General features: G+C 39.2%; 1 protein-coding gene across 1 annotated transcript; it reads left to right on the top strand.

The window, feature by feature from the left end:
* Positions 1-293: 293 nt before the first annotated feature.
* On the top strand, positions 294-12,201 carry LOC134871652 (pterin-4-alpha-carbinolamine dehydratase 2-like). Its single transcript, XM_063894450.1, has 4 exons — positions 294-543; positions 1,581-1,706; positions 10,245-10,325; positions 11,452-12,201. The coding sequence occupies exons 1-4, from the start codon at positions 445-447 to the stop codon at positions 11,545-11,547; spliced, it is 402 nt and encodes a 133-aa protein (XP_063750520.1). The 5' UTR covers positions 294-444; the 3' UTR covers positions 11,548-12,201.
* Positions 12,202-19,614: the final 7,413 nt, after the last annotated feature.

Here is a 19,614-nt window from a genome sequence, read left to right as displayed (position 1 = left end):
TTATGATATTTAATTATAGATGAAGATATCCAGCAGTTGTAATCCAGCTGTGATGAACACATTAATGCATCAAATATAATATTCCATATACTGAATTGAGCTATTACGCACAATGGGTACTTGGAGTGTACACTGGAGTAGTTCTACTTGATTACTTCTTCCACCACTGCATGTTGTCATTATCAAATAAATTAAATTCTAATAGCTTTATTGGTATGACCATAATCCCATATAATATTGCCAAAGCTTTGACGAGAAGATCTGGTTTGCAAGACCTGTATTGAGTTATAATTTAGCCATACCCAGCCAGACTCCTTAGAACATATGGGATTTTAATCAGGCATTTAACCGAACAGCTATGGTAAAGTGTGTGAGGACAGGAAAGGAAAACAAAGGGGAGCAGGTGGTTTTGGAAAGAGGATAACTGCTGTCACAGGGTCAGTTATGTCTGTATTAATGTGTAGGCTGAGGCCCTGTAACCGTGTGTTCATGCGGAGCAGTCTAATGCTGCCTGGGCTCTGCAAGAATCACTCGTCTAAAGAGGTGAGGGCTGCAGACACAGTACGTTAGCATTAGCATCCTAACCTGTTCACAATATGAAGCTGCAGTTAAGCACTCGGTGTAATTTCATGAGGCGGGTAAGAAATGCTCACACGTATAGGCTCTGAGGAAGCAAGTGTCCATAGTTCCATGGAAGACGGCATCGTTATTCATGCGAAACAAATATTCAAAACTCCATTCAAAACGCTCTGAATTCAGTGTTTTCATGCCTACCTGTAAGATGACCTATGTTTGTTTTTGTTTTTTGCAGCAGCATTTCTGGAGCTTTTGAATAGTTTCGGAACTTAGATATTTTGATCGACACAAGTTGCATGCAATATTAAGTTCACATTTTAACAGAGTGAGTCTTCATTTCTGTATATTTAATCATTTGGGACTCCTATTATGTGTGCATTTGCGATTATTAACGTGCCGAATTGTGTAGTGGTTGTAACAAGTCAGACAATTAAGGCCTGTTTTTATATAACATTTAGTGTGAGCAAACAAGAAAGCCAATATTTAACAGATTCAGAAATGATAATGACGTTCAGTGTGCTTATCTAATGTACAGATGGGAATTCAAGCTCATATTTATGATGATCACGCTCTTACAGTAAAATAGTATTAATTTCTTTCATTTATTCAACTGTTTAACATGGCATGGTTAAAGTACACATTATTGATGCTAGACTGCCACCTTGGGGACACAGCACTATTAACACCCAGGTAACCCTAACGGCTACAATGAAAATGACAGTTCAGTATAATGACACTTCCTTTTCTAAATCAAAACTATTTGATAAAATTGACGTTATGTTAGATTAAAAAAAAAGCATCAAGAAACACTGATAATGTTTTTTGATGCTTAACATTTTAGTTTACAAGATAAGATAAACAACACTAAATACACCTTTTATAGAGCACTCCACAGCAGATTCAGAAAAAGAGAATTATCACAGAATAAGTTGTTCCAAAGTTATAAATAAGATTGACTAAATGAATTTGTAAACATTAGTACTTTTGTGTATGTTTGTGTCCAGTCTTCCCACTGGCTGTCCCCTGCAGACCGGGATCAGCAGGTGAAAGACCTCAGTACCACGGGATGGGTGGAGGTGAAGGGCCGTGATGCCATCTTCAAAGAACTTCACTTCAAAACCTTTAATCAGGTGTGTATTTATATTGATGTACCTCTGACATGTGTGAGTAAATGTAAGTTGACTTGCTCTAAGTTATTTTGGCCCTTCGTTTGATTTATTTTTATAAGGTATCATGACACTTCATCATTGAAGTCACTCACTGACACACACCATTTTTTTCCGGGATCATAGTGTATTATTATTCCTTTGTTGTGAAGAGTTTTGGTCATATTTTTGCATCATATTCACCTTCATAATGCATCACAGGGTCATTAGTGTTTGTTGGTTGCTTTAAATAAATAGAAAAGATCTTTAAATCTATGCAAGACAACATGTTTTACAACATGGTAAAATAAATCTTTACTTCAAGCAAACAGTGATTACTAAGAGTCACTTAATCACACAATAATGCTTTTATAATATTACATTTAATGTATTAGAACTATACTATTATAGACCATGATGCTTTCACAGACATAAATGTCAATGAGCGAGCAGCAATTTTAAAGTATTATAAGAACCCTGTAACAAGCAGATTATGACCCTTTTTTGTTAGTTTATAATGCAATTTTGGCATTATTGACATGATTACCAATCATACCTAATCACAGGGATCATAACAAATGACATAATCTGCATAACTGTGCAGCTGATAAGAGTTTTTCTATGGGATTTAATTAAATTCATTGTGAAAGAAAAAACACAAGCATACACTGGCAGCTGACATCTGGTTCAGTGTTCTTTTCCAGACGGCCGGTAGAGTCTGCTATCAAACTGTCATTTCTTTTTTGGAGGAAATCAGTTGCCCTCTGCGTTCTGCTGCTCTGGTCTTTAGGGGGTTGTTGTAAAGTGGCTCTAGGTTTATTTGGTGGGGATCAGAATGCAGACCGCCAGACACACGACCATCTTGCTAACCATCGGAAACACAAATTCATCTGTGTTTACACCCTGATTGGTTGCAGGTGTAGCAGCAGACAGGTTCCTCTCTGCTTGCGTTGGATTCTGTTGGTTCCTACCTGCAAAGTAGAGCACTGCTGACGTTTAAAGGTTGTTTTTAAGATGAAAAAGGCCCTTTTTTCCTAATTATTAATTGGTTGAGTATTGGGCCCTAGTTATGACAGGGCGTGCTGGACAGTATTAAAGCCGTAACAAATCTGCTGATCTGTTACTTTCTATTGGTATAACAAAACTAGTAACTTGTTTGTATTTTAGTGCAAGTGGTTTTTTTAAGTAGTTGGAAAACGAAATGGACAGGTTTGCCCCAATCCTGGTTTTTACTCTCCTTTTTTAAAAAATGTTTCCAATGGTGCAATACTATACCAATACTGTAAGATATCTATACAGTATTGCCATACCAAAAGGATACTTTAAGGAATATGAGCATGTTTTCCTAGAATCAATTCATGTTTTTTTTTCCGTCAAACCCTGGAAATGGCCAATCCAACATGATATTACAAAAATACAAAACTTGTGCAGTTAGGTAGAACATACTTTTAAAATGTGTGTGTTTTGCTAGGTTTATTTTTCTATATAGTCCTGATTGGTTGTTATAAAATAACTTGAAACTTTTGAAACAATTGTTTTTAAAACAATCTAGTTGAGAAATGAAGAAAGGATATAGTATTTTTTTAAATACTCAAAACTCAAAATTTCCTTACTTACCCTTATTTTTTAAATTTCAAATATTCTTCAGCCCTTTTTTGACAAATGCATCCTGCTCTGGTATTATCGCGACCATAGTACCTGTTGCTTTTGTGAACTTTTCTCGTCCCCAAGTCCATTTTCATTACGCTTATCTGACTTTTGAACATTTTAAACTTTTGCCTTTACATTTGATTTTGTTACAGTATTGGTAGGCAGCTTACTACTTTCCTCAGCCCTGTATTGACGACGTAAACTGCAACATCTCAACAAGACCACTTAGCGGACTTCCTCTAATCCTGTCGTTAGTTGTTTTAGCCCCTAACATAGTCTGTTTTTACACTTCCCCGTGTTTGAAGTCGGGGGGCGAGCGCTGACCTCCCCCATCGACTCCTCATGGCTCTAAAGCCTCTCCTCTTACCCCAACATGTCAGACTGCATTACCCTGAGACATGCCAGGCGTCCAGTTGGCAGCAATTGGGGTTTCGATCAGAATGATTTCTTTCACAAACAATCAAATTGGTTAAAATGTTTCATCTGGTTCACAAACCACTAACAACCCCATCATTCCTTCTGGTCGATGTGCATTTCTGTTTCTTTTTTGCCACCCTCCTTTCTCCATCTCTGCCTTTTTCTGTCTCTTATTCCCATTCTGTGCCCCATGTTATTGGGCTCATGTTGTTCCAATTTTACATATTGGCAACTCTCTCTCAGTCTGTCTCTCTGTTCTTCTTTTTCACTGTCTTTTATTCTCCCTACATGTATTTTTACATACTCTAGCTTTGTTTTTCATGGCTGTTCTTAAAGGGCATTTACTAGGGGAGAATGGAGTTGAGGAGCGACATGGTTGCTGATTTCCATTGGCCACTTATCTGCGAGTGATGGGCTTGAAGAAATCAGATCCCCGGGAGTTTATAATGAGAGTAACAAATCCCCACTGTGAGTTTAAACACTTCCTCTTGTGGTCTTTAGGGGGCGGTAGAGGCATGTCTATGGCTATGCAAATCTACAGTGGCACTTTGTTGAAGTGGAGCTAAATGCATGACACACAGGGACATTCATAGCTGCAAATTAACTCAAAAAGAACATGACAGCTTGATTTCTAAGTTTATATTCCATGATTACAGCAAGTGGAAAGTGTTAGATGCTATAGCAGCTAATTTATCTGTGGCATGTGGGTAAACTGTGCGTTGATGGTTGCAGTGGTCTGAAAAGTAACTGAGTTATTTTCCTCATCAAGTCCAGTGATGTTTAATCAGATTTGAGAGGTGAAATCCTCTGTCTGGAGTCACTTTGGTCAGTGAAAATCCCTGCAATCATATGTGGAAACATCTGTTTAATACTGTACATTTTCGTTTGAATAATGTTAAGTTGCAGTCCCTGATATTGTTTACGTTTTAAGCCTTATGTTATGTATGTTTACTGATGACCATCTGCTTTATGTTTTGGTGGACAATGTGGAAACATTTACGCGATACAAGTGAAATTGTTAGCCTAAAGATGCAGTTTGTGTAGGAGAGGTGAGCTGTGCATTCTCAACTGTTTGGTGTGTGTTAGCTCAAGTTGACAATGATGGCATTTCGTCTTTCTCAACAATCATTCAGTCTTACAGCGATGGGAAAAATGTCTCAATAGTTGCGTTTGAGAATGAAAAATGGCTTGGTATTATCTCCTACAAAGTGAACTGGACCTATCTTTAACCTAAGAATAGAAAAGTTTAACAAGGTAAATGTCTGTGAGTGCAGAAATGTACTCTTTTTTTTAAAAGGAAATCAGTTGGAATGGGTCAGCAATCAATCTTACAGATATCTAAAAGCTAGGAAAGTGTGTTCATTTATATTCATATTTGTGTGATATAATGCAATAAAATAAATATTTAATTGACACGCCGAAGTGTGGTTGACCACAGACAATAACCGCATTACACGGGAAAAGGCTGCAGCGTCCACACAGCTTCAGGACTTAAGGTCCAATTTTGAGACTGAGGAGAGCGCTGCTGTTGTTCAGACAGCTCCCTCCGCTGTCTGAGACTGAGCCCCCTTTTTATATTCAGTGGGGGGCTCCCTCTCCACCAAATCTCCTTCAAGCCTCTGCCTCTCGTTACCGGCCTTGCTCTGCTTGTGTTGAATAAGTTGTCCTACAACTAAAACTGAGCCCCTGGGTAAACCAAACTTTCAGAGCCATCCCCTCCTTCTTTACACAAACACACACACACACACACACACACACACACACACACACACACACACACACACACACACACACACACACACACACACACACACACACACAAACGGTGTTGCACCAGAAATGGTGGAAACGCAAAAAAGCATAAAGTGTTTAAAAAGTTATATTAAAGGCACAATAGTCGTCCAGCCTTTAAAACTAAAGATCTAAACCCTAGTGTTTAAACACACATGTATACATAATCACCTTACACAAGCGCTCAGACCATATCCCTTACTCACAGCGAGAGGCCGGTTAATCAGCTCAGTGGTGTTTAGTTCCCACCTTGCTCTCCAAAATGGAGCGTTCCCTGGGAACTGGAGGCATCACACATTCATCACGTCTTGTGAAAATGGCTGCAGGGAAGCAGTGAGGTGTGGCGCCCCAGCGGAGGTGGTTAGATAATCTGGCTATCAGTGCTTGGGTAAGCTAAGATGACCCTGATGTCTGCTGTCTTTTGACGAGCCCAATGTCTTTTTAAGCCCTCGCTGGTAACCCTACAGTTAATGAGGGGCTTGCATAAGTTGGCCTTAACGTCATGCCTGAGCATTACATGACACTTGTTACATAAATAGGCGCTGACTTGCACAGACATATATTACTTAGGATTTTAGTCACAGTCTGCATCATCTTTGCCATGGAATTTGAGTTATCAAATTCGAAGCTCTTGTCTTTTTTTCACAACTTTATGAACCTAAATGTGTGATATAATACATGCCCAGCAGAGATCTTTCTACTGCCTGGAAGAATTCCAGCGCTTGGCAGCTTTGCTTCATAATTATTCAAAAGTTTGCTTTAAGTTACATGTCAAAGCAGGCAGCCTTATAACGGCCAGCTGGAAGCTTGTGAGGAGCTGTTGGGGAAAGTAGAGAAATTAGACATAAGAGGTGTGGTCGACATCATCATCACCACCTCCACCACCACCGTGCAATTCACAGTGTTCTTGCCTTTCACTGCGGAGGAGCGAAGGTTTTCCAGGCTGCTGACGCGGATGATGATGGGGCTTGCAGGGTAATCATCTGGTATTCACGGTGGTGTGTAATAGTGGAGAAGCGGCTTGTCTTCATATGTGTGTGTCGACACATCCTTGTGTGTATGCTGAGAAGGTTTGCGTATGTGCATTCGTACATGCATCAGTGTGCATTTGTGTGTCCATCAGAGGCAAGTAGGAGTAGACACAATCTGCATGCACTTAGTCCTGGCAAGACAGAGCGGGCGTTTCTAAGCCCCTGGACAGCGCAGCGGTGGAAAACCGATCTGTAAATAACAGACACATGTGTTTGAAACTGAGTCCTGTATTCCAGCCCACGGCCGCAATGAGAGAGAGAACACCACTCTGCTCCGACGTCAAATTGTCTCATCCAGTGTTGTATGACAATCATGCAGTAATAGCACCAAATCGGCTCCTCAAAAGCTGGTGCACGGAGAAAGGGGCAAAGTGGGGGCCTGCCGTCTGGTGTTTCTGATTATTTGAGATGGGGGCCTGCGAAATGTCATATCAAATTATCTGAGTCTGACAGCTACAGCTTGTTGGGCCAGTTTGGAGAGAACGGCTGGCTGGCTGAATGGAGAGATGACCGACTGGCTGGCTGACCTGTTGGCTCGAGAAGTGTGGCGCGGACAATACAAATGGTGTAAACAAAGCACTTTGAGAGGGAGAGTCCTTGACCTCTGTTGACATAAGACCTCAGCTGGGAGTTGAGGATCGGTTTTATTTCCTTGTTTAGTTCAAGTGGAGGGTGTTGAGATGACCTACAGGTGACAGACATAGCACCGCCACTTCGCCAGTATTGTGTCTTGCTGCTACTCTCCTTACTGCCCCCGAGGGACCACCGCCTGTAAGGCAATTTTTCACGCCTTTTCAGGTTATTTGGATACATTCAACTCAAATTAATTTTGTAGTGAGAGATTACTGCTTTCATGTTATTTTTCTCTCCTCATTTTTGTCTTCCCGGGTACATGAGAGTTCAGGTTGCATACAGGCTGAACTTCTTCTGTTTCACATTCCTTTTCCCATCAAATTGCATTGCACTATGTGGTTTGTTTGCACATCAATGAGATTCAAACGTGGACATGTAATTTTTAAAGGAAGTGTGACATTTTTCTTGATGCATTGCGTTTTCTGCCCAACTTTGAAGTTTGGATAATGAGTGTAAGCTCTGGTCGGGGTTGGTCCACTGTCAATCAAATGCAAATAAAAAAACACACTTCTATTACAGCATTCACTCTTAATCATTGGCAAACTTCATCATGCTATGAGCTGGCTTTGGAAGATAAATGTACTTTTTGAATAAAAACTGGTTTGAAGTGTGCAATTATTTGTCCGGACTAGAATTTCCTTCTCCTGCCAAGTTTGGAAGTCTATGAAATCGTATCATACAGATGTGACTGCAGATGTTTGTAGTTGCACACCCGCCATTATGTCAGTGAGTCTGCAACTATTGTGATCATGTATCTTTTAAAGTGCTGTGACCCAGTTGGCAGACATGTAGTATTAAAAGGGATCCTCCCTGTATTAAAGAGGTACACCCATTATTCACACATGCTGATCAAGGTCAGGAGCCTGAATTTAGTTTGTCTCTAGCAGGAAATATAAAACTGTTCCAGTGAAATGGTATATCCTTACAGTCTTGTACATGGCCATGATCAGCATACTGCAGGCCAAAATCCTAAAACTCTGTTAAGAAATGTAAAAAGCATTACATTTCTTTCCTGATAACAATGACTCTGATTATGCAGTATCAACTAATGTAATTGAATGGTTTTGATAAGGCTTCCTAACCCAAACACAGATTTTACAGTTTACAAATACCTAACATGGCCTTGGAATTTCAGTGTGGCAATTTGCTTTTGTTACTTATCGGCTAACATATAGGCCATTACAAGAATATGTAGTCAGAATAAGGCAAGAAAATTGATCTGACTTATGATCCAAAACGCCATCTGCACACAACAGTAGAAATGACAACAGTGATATAATTTATTTCTGACATTCCAAATATGTTAGCTTGTTATTGACACTAACCAATGCAGACCGGCAGGCTCGCTTTTTGCATCAGAGATAAGACGATATGGATAATGCAATAATAAAACTGTACACCTTCAATTTAAACAAGCATAATTTTCATCTGCGACTGCAAGGTCTGAAGAATAATGAAAATGATTAATTATGTAATTTAATAAAAAAAACTGTGTACATATTCTTAACCCAAGTTTGGCCACTTGTGAGAATGTTGATATGCCAAGAGGATGAGTTTTTGTTCCCGAACAGAGTCAAGGCTGGAAATAGTTTTTTGAAAGAACATGGTGTTTTGAAATGGGACAATATGCAGGAACCTTTAAGTGTTCACACAGGATCCTTTTACCTGTCACTCAATGTTCCTCAGCCGCAGATTAGCCTGAGCTTGGCCCTGAGAGAGAGACGGCATGTTTGGACAACACCTGACATGACAGGCTGCTTAGCCATCTCCATTAGGGCCAATGAGAACTGAGAAAAAGCAGACCGCCTCAGTCTCCAAATTGGTGCCAGTGGGGTCAAGTTGCAGGAATATGCCAATTACTTAAATTGATCAGGAGATGGTTTCCTTGATAACCAATTTGATCAAGCTGCCGATCGTGTTACACGCTCCGCGCTGCATGGGCACCGAACAGGACGGCTCGGAAATTGGTTACAACGCACTAAAAAGGCTAAACGCAACTCTTTTGTGGGAGTAATTCTGTTTCGTCATGTCAGGTGGTGGAAGGGGCCGCAGCCATGGTCTGTAAACAATGGCTTTTCAGTTGATTTAATTAGACAGGGAGGAAGTATTTAGGGGCTTAATTGAGATTGCAGTGGGAAATTGCTCTGAAATAGGTCTACCTGATTTTTTTTTTTTCTTCTCTCTCTTCACAGTGGGCATGACGAGGGATTTCACTCTTCTCTTTGTAGATAATTAGAATAACCATAATCACTCCCTGGATGGCCTGTGATTGGAGAGAGTCACATGCCAAACCTGAAATATGAAGAGTGTGTATGTTTCGGAGTGTGTGCCTGCATGCTGTGTGTGCTCCTTATGTTGCAGTGGGTGTAGAAGTATTCACAAACTTCATGAGGATTTTTCGACTGGCAGTGAAACGGCGTTGTGTGCTTCTTTGCGCCTCAGGTGGCAGCATTGCTCCTCTTGCCGTAGGTCTACAGCTACAAATTCAAAAACATTTTTTACAGCTGCACATAGAAGTTGATTCATCAATTAGTTATTCAGTGAAAATAATCTACTTCTTGGAGTATTTTAATAATCATTTTCATCATGTTTAAAATAAGAGAATGTTATTTTCTGGTTTATTTAATGTTCTTTAATAGTGAATGTATTCCGGTTTTGCATTGTTTGTTGAACAAAACGAGACATTTCAAGAGGACACCTTTGACCTTCGGGATGTTTCAACGCACATATTTCACAAATTTTGCAGACCACATCCCTAATCCGGATTAATTAATCAAGAAATAATTGAATGGTTATTCTAGTTGTAGCCTTACATCTAACGATACTGAATCATTGATTTTGACCTTATTAGCAAAAGTTGAGTAAATACTTAATCATTTCATGGTATAATGGCACTTTTTGTCACAGTGAGAAGTTTTTGTTGGGGTAACAGCTATGCAGTTTTAAATGGTAGGAATACCTGAATAGTTTTTGATTGACAGTTGATTGTTTCTTTTAACAGGCATTTGGCTTCATGTCTCGAGTGGCTCTGCAGGCAGAGAAGATGAACCACCACCCAGAATGGTTCAATGTTTATAATAAGGTAATACATTTCTCCACATTATGTAATTGTGAATGAGGAGTCACTTGCAGAGCTGCATTTGTTTAGTATCCATTACAGAAATCACGGCTTGGAGAATCAAACAGTGTTATCGCGGTGATATGTTTGAGTCACTGCCCTATTTGAAATGCTACAGTTGGCTTATGACAAATTACAGACAAGCCGAGATCAATCGACCGTGGATAAAGTCAGATTTTTTCATGTCAAACAATCCTCACTATTTCTGGAGAGATCTCCACTCAAAGCCTGAAACACTCTGCTAGACAGAATGAGGGGAATACGCAGTAGCTTCTCACTCTAATCCCATCGTTTTTTCTTGTGAAAAGCTCTGCAAATATCTCTACCTCCCCTCCTCAACCCCACACACTCTCACTTTCTGTGCCTCAGAAATAAAGTAGCGGTTGATATGACAAACCCAGTCCCTGAAAATCTCTCAGCATTAGGCTGTAGCCACTGAGTTAGTGTGTGGTGGACCGGGCCGCTCTGACAGGAATGCTGCTCCTAATCCACTCTTTATTAAAGTGGCTGTAGAACGGTGGTGCTACAGGTCTCTGGGCCCCCGCAGCACTTTCCACCAGACACTCTCACATAAATCTTACTTCGACAGATATTCGACAAAATAGATGCTGTATACAAAGCTTCTGCTAATATTCTTTTAATATTCCTTCATGCTCTGTTCTGTTTTATTGGCTCTTTATATTAAGAAGTGAATTTCTTTCTGGGCCGAAGCTGCTCTCCATGGAATAACCTCATTGGTTGAGTCAAACTTAATGGGTGGAGCCAAATGCAGCATGCTGGTCATGGGGTTGGAAGTACACTGTATTTCTCGCATTTTCTAACAAATAACTCTCAATTGACACAACTTCATTACAGTTATGTCACACAGAGACCAAACATGTACTGTCAATGTAATCAACCTGATCACATTCTAAAACTCAATTATAAGTGAGTTCATTGATATTTTTACTTTGACAGATATGCTCCTAAATTTGTCAATTAGAGAAAATGCACTATGAAAATGTTAATTCTAATAAAGAAATGTGATTGCCTTTTTTTGATTGCATATTGTTGCTTTGTGATTGCTAACAATCTGTATGCTTCCTCACAGGTCCAGATTACATTGACCACACATGACTGTGGAGGACTGTCTAAGCGGGATGTCAAAATGGCAAAGTTTATTGACAAAATTGCACCTTCAATGTGAGGTTTTTGTCTTTTAATCAGAAAGTTTCTCTTGTTTCTCTGCAAATAATTATTCCTAATAAAAGATATGTAATAATGCATATATGTCTGGGTTCAACTAGGGAAAGATCTCCTATTTAAAAATGTTTTCTCTTTGCAACATTTTTTGTACACGCTTTCGCTAAGAATAAAACTTTGAGTGTTTTTTCTGTTATTTACAATAATGTGGTTCTACAATGATCCTCTTTAATAAGTTGAAAGTTAAATGGCTTTGGTGAAAAACCCTTCTGTGGTTTAGATTTTGTCACTTACTGATTCTGAAAGATTTAATTTAGCTGTATGTGTCACTTTATGGTTTTCTTGTTCTCAGCAGTGTTTATTTTCACACATGAAGTTGAAATGTAGTGTAATTGCTCTGCAGTAGTCTGTCCGGTACTTGCCAACCATCCGGAGGACACTCTTCCCTTTAAGTCCTCCACCAAGACCACATGTTCTACTTTTGGCCATGGAGAGTGGAGCAAAATGTGGCAGGGGTCAAAGTCAGTAGGAAGGGGATTTATGTGATTTACTGTTTGGTAAGGGATGAGTCACATAGAGCTGCTGTTTCACTGACTGGATCACCATCAGGAGAAGATCACTGAAGTGAAAAGAGTTTAATAAAAGCCAAACTAGTAGACCTGTTATGCAAAAAGCGTCTTTTTTTTGTCCTTTCTTGTGCTTTGCACCTTTTAACTGGGAGAAGGCAACAAGATTTACAAGGTATGTAGATACAGTAGTACATTCTGTGTGTATCCTTACCCAAGATGTTGTAATTATACTTCTTCACCCTTTACTGATTCATTCAAGGGGTAAAAAGTCCCCCAATTCACATTCTATCATCAACTTACCATTTCTTTAGGCTGTAGATGACATTTCTGTATCACAGTTGTGTTCAAACACATAACACTTTACAGAATGTAATCTAGGCTCGACAGTTGCTGCTTAAGCTAACATTTTCTGTTTCTTTCAGGCCTTGACTAACGGGTTAATATGAACCTCATGGGCTATAGACTGCAGTTACATCAGATTAAATAATTTGTCAAATTTTCACAGTTTCGCCTTTTTACAGTGAAGGCTATCGAGGCCCACACACTCATTGATGAAGTGAAAGCACGTGCTGAAAGTTAGATACATTATCGCATTGCAAAGATGTTTTCTAAACACTTAACTGTACAGTCGAGTTCTGACCAAAATTAAAGAACTGTTGCATCTGTTGTGTATAAATCGGACAACATTGACCCACACAGCCACCTAATGCTTGTGCAAGAAGACAACTCCTGCAAGGCTGAAAACAAAATGAGACATTTAAAGTCTTTTAAATGGTACTTACAAACCACCATGCCTCTGAACTGTTCTGTGTATTATTGTCAGGTGGTCACAGCAACCTTACAACACCTTCATCTTCAGGCGGCTCCTTTAACATTTGTGCGATGTGTGTAAGAACAATGTCAGCAAAGGTGGAATTGAATCTAAAAGTTACTGGAAAAAAGTCACAATCAGTAAAATAAATATGTCTTTATTGAGTCAAAACAATGGAATATCCTGAGTGTAACCCTGAATTCTGTGTACAGTAAACCCTAAGATGTATTTATGATCATCTCATCACAAACAGATTCAATAAATGATGTGGTATGTTGTTTATGACTCTAGATCAGCCAATTTACACCGCTTACTTTCTTTTTTAGGGTTACAAGAAACAATTCAATGTATAAATTAAGCTGATCATTTTATTTCCGATTTAGGGTTTGGAATGCCCATCACAATTACAATCCAATCCTCTGGAACCATTCAATGTTTAGAAGTGTCTCTCGATACACAAGTTAAATCGTTTTCAAAATGATCATCAAATTATTTATCAACTTGTGGATTCATTTACTTATATTGTCAGCCTATGCAAGCCCCTCTAATAGATTGGTCGCCATTATCTGTCCTCTAAGTGGGAGGAGGAGGGGGGAGACTTTCGACCAGACAGCACCTCATATAGGCCAGGCCCTGCCAGACCAGGCCAGCTGTGGCTCCTTCACATAATTGGCATCAGCTGATGGCCAGAAGCAGCAGGCAGCCAAGCCAGTCCTCCCATTAGTGAACTCCCTGGATTCTGGCCCCTTAATCCGTTTTCAGCTTCACCTACTAATTCTGCACAGACAGCAGTCCAGTCTCCACACACAAACCCATGAGAACCAGAGGGAGACAGCCAGGAGAAGAAATGAGTTGAAAAAGAAGGGAGGGTAATTGAAAGGGGGACAAGCAATTGTGGAGGTGGAAGGGAGTAAAAGACACACTGAGAGAGAAAAGTGCAATGCAATAGAGTTGAGGATAGATGAGTAGGACGGCCCAGGCGTGGGAGGACGTTTTCCCTTTTTTTTGTGCAGTCCTTGAGATGGAAAAATAATAATTCTCCCTTAGTATAAAGCGACAGAAAAGTAAAGAGAGAGATTGAGTGGGGGTTTCTTCAGCGAGCAAGGGAAGAAACAGCTAGCAGGAGAGAGGCTTTCTGGGCTTTGTCCAAGTAGCTGCTGTGCGTGATATAGGCCCATATTTCTCACGTGTGTGAATCGCAGTTTCACTCGCTGTGGGGAAGGGTTGATGGTCCCAGTAGTTGCAATCGGATACTGCCAAATAAAGATAACAAGGTCATAGAAAGTCAATCTTGACTTAAGTCTGCTTTTAAAGTCTCCAGGGGGAGTGCACGGGCCAGCGTTTAGCATGTGGGCTCCTGTGTTGTGGGATTCGCTGCAGACACACCGCTGATAGTAATCACAGTGTGCGGTTCATGCCAAAAGCAACCAGGAGCTTAACATTTGCAAAGACATTTGTAAGGCATTTGTTATTCGATCAAATGCAACCCCTTTGTAAATTTCCCCTGTGATGTGGCACTTATTACCGGACGGTCACTGACTGTTCTCATGTGTGTGATCAGAAACATATTGATGTCTGTTTTGCTGATGAATGCCAGTTTCACGCTGTCTTCTTCCATTTAAAAGACATGTTTTCAGCAGTTCTTCTTTTTGTGAAAATGAAAAAAAAATAAGGGATCACACTGATGGTTGTCATGCTGCTTCGAGAGTAAAGTGAAGTATCAGCAGCAGAGAAGCTCCCTAATACAGATATCCATCACAATTCTCCCCTTTTCATGAGCACTGTTTTTTCTGCTTTGGGACACGGTAGTTTTAAAAATAATTGGAACTTTAGATGTTGCATCAAACATAAAAAGTAGGAGAACACCCGCATGCCCATAAAGAACGTTAAGTTCTTTCGTTTTTCTTACAAATGGCTTTAATAATGTGTAATTTGGGTAGTAGTCCAAGTTGAGCCTTATTGTTCTTTTTACCAAGGAACCAAACCAGATATGTAAATGTCAATGCATTGTACATACATTGCAGTATTTTGAGGTAAATGCGTACTTTAGAATGCTATAATGCTCACAATGACAATGCTAACATGCTGATGCGTAGCAGGTATCTTGTTTACCACATTCACCACAGCGTGTTTTTGCATGCAACACTTGATAATTAGCACTTAACACAAGAAAGGGTTCTGAGATGAAGTATATGCTGCTTTAAAGTCTAATTTACTCTAAATACAACCGGACTTTACAAAATGAATGCTTTATTGGCGAAGACTTGAAACTAGGGATTGCTATGTTTACTGAGATAATACATATTATAGATTATTATAGCACTATATATCTCATAGACTTCTAAATAGTAAGAGTTATTTTTTGCAAGCAGTGGAGTCTCTTGCTAATGGCTATTACAGAGAATTACAAGAAAGCACTTTCGGATTGGCTCCACTTTTAAGTTGTCACTTGGAAAGTAACTTGACTGGACTGCACAGAGGCCTGACCTTGTTTACATCCATGAGCTTGGGGAAGAACTATTACAAGCTACGTCTTACTGTACAACATCTTTAGCTGATATCACTATTTTGAAATACCTCCAGCCAGGTTCCAAAATCCCAATTGACTGGAGGATGCGTTTGACCAATGCTCTGTACATCAGTATTTGCTGTATAGTGCATACCTTGAGGTTAAACTTGTTAGTACATTCCCAGTTAGCAGTGTTGATTTCCTACATCTCCCAGAATTCCCCGCCTCAAGTGAATATTTCAAAGAGAGCAACAGTTGAGCTCAGGATTTAATTCTTTCATCCTTGCCCATGAAGGTACAGTAACTGTTATAGGGTTTTTGTGAGTGAAGAAATCAGGTAATTGGCTTCCTTTAAACTTATTAAAGCTTGTTGAACCAGGTGTCTCATATACAGTAGGCCTCAGTCTTTACTCAGCCACCCACAGCTCTCGTTAGTGTGTTGCACAGACACAACCAAAAACACTTGGTCTGTGAAGTCACTGCAGCTCGACTCAGCAGTCACTAATCCCAAAATGACGGTCATGTGTCAGCTTTGTCAGAATTACTGCGGTACTGAGACAGAGTCTTGGCGGTAAGTACATCATTTTCTCACAACACATATAATTATAATAATTCTTGCTGTTGTATTTTGGCCTGCTACAGCATGCAGTTATTGGCCAAACGCTCTTTGGCTGTGTGATCCAGCATTTTGTAATAAATCTTCAACTCAATAAATCAATAGGTTTCTTTGCGAAACAGCATTAACGTTGGCTTGTTAAAGCTGCCAATATGAGAATATACAGGTTCACTTCAGGGTTTATTAAATTGAAATAAATGAATAGAGATAACATCTTCCATTTTGGGTACGCTCGACATATATACATTACAGCTAATTAGATTTTGGTTACATTGTTAATGCACGTAATGCAATATGAATATTGAAGGAGGAAGGAAGTAAAGACATACTGTATTTAAGATGTATAGATAATGCTCCTATCCAGGAAGATTTTGTCGCAATTGTGTAAACATTGTTAATAATGTGAGGTAAATATGTTTTGTTCCATCTCATGTTTGTTTTTGACAAATCCCAAATATGTTTCTAACACCTTGCATAACCACCATCCACTAGACTGAAGTATGGCAAACTCCTTCAACATTTCACACTATCCCCCTTTTTATACACTCCAAGTAAATTAGAGTGGACTATACCACTAGAAGGGGGGAGCTCATCTAAGAAAAACACCAAATATTGTCCACATTTATTTACAATTCATAGGGTTTTGTTCGTAAATCACAAATACATTACAGTTCCAGATGTATTTGTAACATCGAGCTTTAGAAAAAAAAACGTTAATAAAAAAACACCTATGCCCTCCTGTCGCACACCCTCTTTCTTTAGACATGATAGAACCAGGAAGTATAAACAGATCCAATATCCTGCTCAAAACCATTTGTCTAAGGACCAGAACAAGGTTTAGCAATAAAGGTATGGACATTAACTTGATATTGCATGTATGCTAGTATTTCTTAGCTTACTATCAAACATTGAGGGCAACAATTTGTGGTTGTGCTACTAGACCAGTTGATCGATTGTTTTGTTTTCCATTTTGGGTAGCTCTGACTTCCCTGGCAAGAGAATGGCAGACTCATGAATCCTAATCTATCACACAAACATTAATACACAAAGTTATGGGAAAATAATGAGACAATGGCTGCCTGGGGTAAGACATGCTAAATGCCCCACCACCTATAGGCCAATACTTTATTGTTGTTTTATTTTGGTCTTTTTGTAGCAATTTGTTTGTCTGTAGTTGCTTTGTAGTTATTTTGTGTTTGTGGCCATTTTGAGTCACTTCATGCATTGTACTTGTCTCTTTGAGAGACATTTTGTAGGTGAAATTACAGTGGGGCTCTTGGGCCTGTGCCTGGTAGGCCTATTCGATAATCTGTCTATTCGCACAGCGCATGAAATGTATTGCCATAAAATAGAGAAGAACTTCCACCACCATTTGTCTGCTATAAAGCAATCACATCCTACAACTTAGAAACAGTTACTTAAATACTCACTGACTTAAAAAGGCTAAAATAACACTGATTATCTATTGACATAGACAACGGGCCAATGCTTTAAAAAGGGCTATGTGGTGTTTTCTTTTGTCGAGGGTGCTATTATATAAAAATGCTCACATCAGCAAAGTTGATACTTTTGCAACGTGTGCTTACTGAGTGATATCAAGTCATAGTGAAGCTTAAATATGTTTATGGTTTCTTTAGCATATGCACATTAAGAAAAAATGCATCCAGAGTCGTGCTGATTGTGATTCATGGGATTTAAAAAGTCAACATTTAATTCCGGAATGGTCAGTCTTGTTTCACTTTCACAGTGACTTTTTGGCTGTTCGCTTGTACTGCAATAACATACACATCACCAAACAGTGACTTAATGGTGTGTCCATTTTGTTCATTGAAAAATACAAGTATTCACTTTGTTGTGAAATTGTTTTCTGTTCTCTTCATGTTTAAGATTTGAAATACCTTCACGTTATTGTATAAAAGATGGTTTTGATATTCAGGACTACATTATGCAGATGTAAAGGATCATATAGGAAGTTCAACAACATATTTCACATCATGTCAACTTTTTCTTTTAGAGCATTTGGACCAAATGCTTTTCCACCCCAAGCAGCCATTACTCTTGATTGATTTAAGCTGGTATCAAAATCAACCTGCAGAGACTTGAAGCACACTTAAAATATGGTCTATACATGTATCTATAGATAAGTCATCTATCACAGTAAGTGTATGCTTTTCTTGTTTATTTGAATGTCTGCACTGTATCTCACACCAGTTCAGGTCCATTGTATTTCATCTTCATACCAGATGAAATGAATGGGAACTAATGGCTTCCTGAACTGGAAACACATTCATGATGATCATAACAAAGTGGTTTGCTGTTGAAAATGGTCAGCAGTTAAGTACATATACCTGATTTGCTTGGGCTACTGTTTTTGTGGTATAGCAGCTGCTTTTGCACTGAGAGAGATAAAAGTCACCTTCATCATTAGAGATAGAGGCCGGTCCTTTCCTAATAGACCCCTGCTGCTTGTTTGATTACAGAGTCAGTATTGTTAAAATATAAAGACTAGGTAGTGCTTCTGAATAAACTACAGTTTAGGATCTAAACAGGGGCCTGGTGTGTTTATGGATGCAGCAGCTGTAGTGCAGATTTCAGGATCACATGCTGCTGCAGGGTGCTGGCACCAGAAAAATAACAGAAGCTGAGCAGCATTGTAGTCAAAGCTCAGGGTAGGCCGTGGTGTAGCGGTGCTGGTTTTGTTAATTAGGGTAGGAACAGGGTTATAGAGACTATTCAGATGTCAGCAGCGGAAGTGTATTGGCTAACAATAAAAGTTTCTTTCATTTTATGTTGGGTGATGTTTGCAAAATTGGGCATGGATGAAATATGCCCCCCAAATGAAGACATCTTACATTTTTGAAGCGGAAGATAGACCCTATTTATGCAACCATTTAGCGTATCTGCAATTAAGATTAAGATTAATCTCATGCATACGACAGTGTAAATGCCACCATGGCCGTATTCCTATCTTCGGGGGCCCCAGGTCATAAGGAGTGTCCACCACATAAGCACTATAAGACAAAAGTAAATGCCACAACATAAAATAATGCAAATCTGGTCGTGTTGATATCCAGTTGTGCTTTTGGGCCTAAACATGTGGTACAGCGTGCATTTGATTCATTGATTGAATTCCAGAAACCATGGAAAAAGTTAAACAAAAAAGCAGCAAGTATTTGTTTATTTTCTTTTTGAGGGATTTTGAAAATATATATATATATTTTTTAATGTATATAACCTGTTGTAAACTTAAGCTCTGTGGTAAAGAGCTGAACTTCAAAGAAAAACACACATGTGATAATACTATGTCATAATTGTGTGTAAGTATTATAATTTGAGAGAATGAATCCTGAATAACACTGCCCAACTCATTACAACATTATATTCTATGATTTTATTTCGCAGTCTCTCTAATAATTCCGGAGAAGTGGGGATTTCCATACCAGAAAAACTTTAGTTCAAATATGTACCTGCTATAAAACCGCCTGTTGAACTTTGTCCTCCAGATTCAGGCGCGTTCACAGTGACCTTATTTATAACCGGAAACGAGTATCATGGGTAGCCTCTAC

This window comes from Eleginops maclovinus, chromosome 11 (assembly GCF_036324505.1).
Source record: "Eleginops maclovinus isolate JMC-PN-2008 ecotype Puerto Natales chromosome 11, JC_Emac_rtc_rv5, whole genome shotgun sequence".
Classification (NCBI taxonomy): Eukaryota; Metazoa; Chordata; class Actinopteri; order Perciformes; family Eleginopidae; genus Eleginops; species Eleginops maclovinus.
Note: the sequence above shows the minus strand (reverse complement) of the source record. Positions and strands in the feature narration are given on the sequence as shown.